Below are 2,499 nucleotides of genomic sequence, written 5' to 3'. Positions count from 1 at the left end.
ATGTGCGGAGACTACCGAGATCTTAACAGGGCCAACCTTAAGGACGATTTTCCACTACCGCATATTGATGTACTGGTTGACAACACAACCAATCATGCCCTATTATCATTCATGGACTGGTATGCAGGTTACAATCAGATTTCCATGGGACAGGAAGACATGGAGAAAACAACATTTCATCACTCAGTGGATACATATTTCTACACAGTTATTCTATTTGAACTAAGGAACGCGGGGGCTACTTATTAAAGTACAGCCACAACCATCATGAGCGACATGAGCCACAAAGAATTGAGGTTTATGTTGATGAGATGATTGTCGAATCAAAAGATCACCAGAGGCATGCATTAGTAATTCGAACATTCTTAAACAAGCTCAGACAATATATACAACATGCAACTCAACCCGCAGAAACGTGCATTCGGGGTAACGTCAGGCAAATTACTATGGTATGTCATCAGTTCTCAAGGCATAGAGGTTGATCCTTTAAAAATCAAGGCTATCTTGTCCTTGGCAAGTTGCACTACATCAATCGATTAATTTCCTAACTCACCATGATATGTGAGCCTGTATTCCGCAAACTTCACAAAAATAAGCCTAAGGTGTAGGATAAAAACTGTCAGCAATCATTTGACACAATAAAGAGCTACCTTTCAAACCCTCCAGCACTAAAGCCGGCAATTCCAGACATTCCACTTAGACTCTATCTTACAACAACCAATTCAGCAGTTAAGGCAATGCTCTCCCAAGAAATTGATGGAAAAAAAATTCCTTATACTACTTGAGTAAAAGGCTTCTCTAATACGAGGCTAGGTACACTCATCTCGAAAGACTCAGCATTGCCTTGGTTTGGGCTATAAAGAAATTCAGTCATTACATGCTCTCCCATACATTCCAAAGCAGACCCTCTCAGATTCTTCTTCAAAAAACCGGCCCTTAATAGAAGACTATCCAGATGGTTGGTTATACTAGCTGAATTTGACCTCAAATATCTTCCTCGAAAATCTATCAAGGGTTCTGCAGTCTCCGACGTTTTGGCTGATTGTCCAATTGAAGCCGAGGAAGAAGATTGTGACTTACCAGATAAGCAAATACGAATAACAAGTGACGATAGATGGTCACTGCACTCTGACGGTACTTCCAATTAGAACAGATGTGGCAACGGGGCAATCCTTATAGCTCCCGAGGGTACTCAAACTCCGATCTTTGCACAACTCCAATTCAATGTTATAAACAATGCAGCTGAATATGAAGCTTGCATGATGGGCTTGGAAGCCGCCATAGCTCTTGGTGTCCAGAAGCTTCGAGTGTGTGGAGATTCCTCTTTAATCATCAATCAAATTTCCGAAAAATGGAAAGTCAGAAGTGAAAGCCTGGCCTTGTATCAATCATATCTTGAAAATCTCGTAGAGCAAGCCGAAGAGCTTTGATATACGTAACTTCCAAGGGAAGTGAACCAATTCGCCAACGCACTTGAAAAACTGGCTTCAACGATAAATATTCCGAATGGCTTGAATGAAATGCCCCTTATCATTGAAACTCGGCAAGAAGTAGCATATGTCTATAGTGTTGACGGGGAAGAACCTGGGAAAGAAAGACCATGGTTCACAGACATTCTAAATAACTTGCAAAATTCCGAACATCCACCCCACTTCTCAAGCAAGAACCAAAGAGCTTTGCGCCTACAAGCGGCCAACTTTGTCATTGAGTGTGGTGTTTTGTGCAAAAGGTCATGGAAAGTATACATGCTGGAATTTGTGGCACTCATATGAACGGGAGGGTGTTAGGTCTAAAAGTCATAAGGGCTCGGTATTTCTGGACCACGCTCAAAAGGGATTGTCACTTCTTTGTCAGACGTGTCCCACTTGCCAAAAGTGCGCCAATCTGATGCATTCCGCCATCCCTGCTATACTCACACTCTTCACTGTGGCCTCTCTTACCTTGGGGTATTAATGTCATCAGAAAATTAACTCCAACGGGTATAGGGAGTCACTATTGATTATTTCACCAAATCGGTCGAACCCAGATCCTTTAAAGTACTAGGCTCTAAGCAGGTAACTCAATTTGTCGAAGAGAAGATCATATGCCGATACGGCGTCCCTCGTGAATTTATCATTGACTAGGGGACCCTCTTTCAAGGCGAGTATGAGGACTTGTTCAAACAACACAGTATTCAATATCACCAGTCTTCGCCTTATAGCTCGCAGACAAATGGGGCAGTCGAAGCGGCAAATAAAAATGCCAAGAATATCATCATGAAAATGACATAGAATTACAAGGACTGGCCACAAAAACTGCACTTTGCTTTGTGGGGGTACCGAACTCCAATCCGCACTTCGACTGGCGTAACCCCGTTATCCTTGGTCGATGGAATGGAAGGCCTACAACCAATCAAATTTCCTTCTCTTAGTATAGTTCTAGAAAGCAAAATCCCAGAAGCTAGATGTACACAAGTTAGATACGACAAGCTAATTCTACTAGATGAGTGTCGGCTCAAGG

General features: G+C 42.3%; 1 protein-coding gene across 1 annotated transcript; it reads left to right on the top strand.

Annotated features, from left to right (window-relative positions):
- Window positions 1–1,430, top strand: LOC130469824 (uncharacterized). Its single transcript, XM_056839328.1, has 3 exons — window positions 1–127; window positions 904–1,134; window positions 1,243–1,430. Exons 1-3 carry the CDS (start codon window positions 1–3, stop codon window positions 1,428–1,430), a joined length of 546 nt encoding a protein of 181 aa, XP_056695306.1.
- The last annotated feature ends 1,069 nt before the right edge of the window (window positions 1,431–2,499 follow it).

Source organism: Spinacia oleracea, chromosome 3, assembly GCF_020520425.1.
Source record: "Spinacia oleracea cultivar Varoflay chromosome 3, BTI_SOV_V1, whole genome shotgun sequence".
In the NCBI taxonomy this organism is placed as follows: Eukaryota; Viridiplantae; Streptophyta; class Magnoliopsida; order Caryophyllales; family Amaranthaceae; genus Spinacia; species Spinacia oleracea.
This window is presented reverse-complemented; position numbering and strand designations above follow the sequence as displayed.

Excerpts from the sequence above, each read along its gene's own strand:
- LOC130469824 (XM_056839328.1), top strand. The coding sequence starts at position 1 with ATGTGCGGAGACTACCGAGATCTTAACAGGGCCAACCTTAAGGACGAT. Across the intron at positions 128-903 it reads ATTCATGGACTGGTATGCAG|ACCCTCTCAGATTCTTCTTC; the intron begins GTTACAATCAGA and ends ATTCCAAAGCAG. Across the intron at positions 1,135-1,242 it reads ATGGTCACTGCACTCTGACG|CTGAATATGAAGCTTGCATG; the intron begins GTACTTCCAATT and ends TAAACAATGCAG.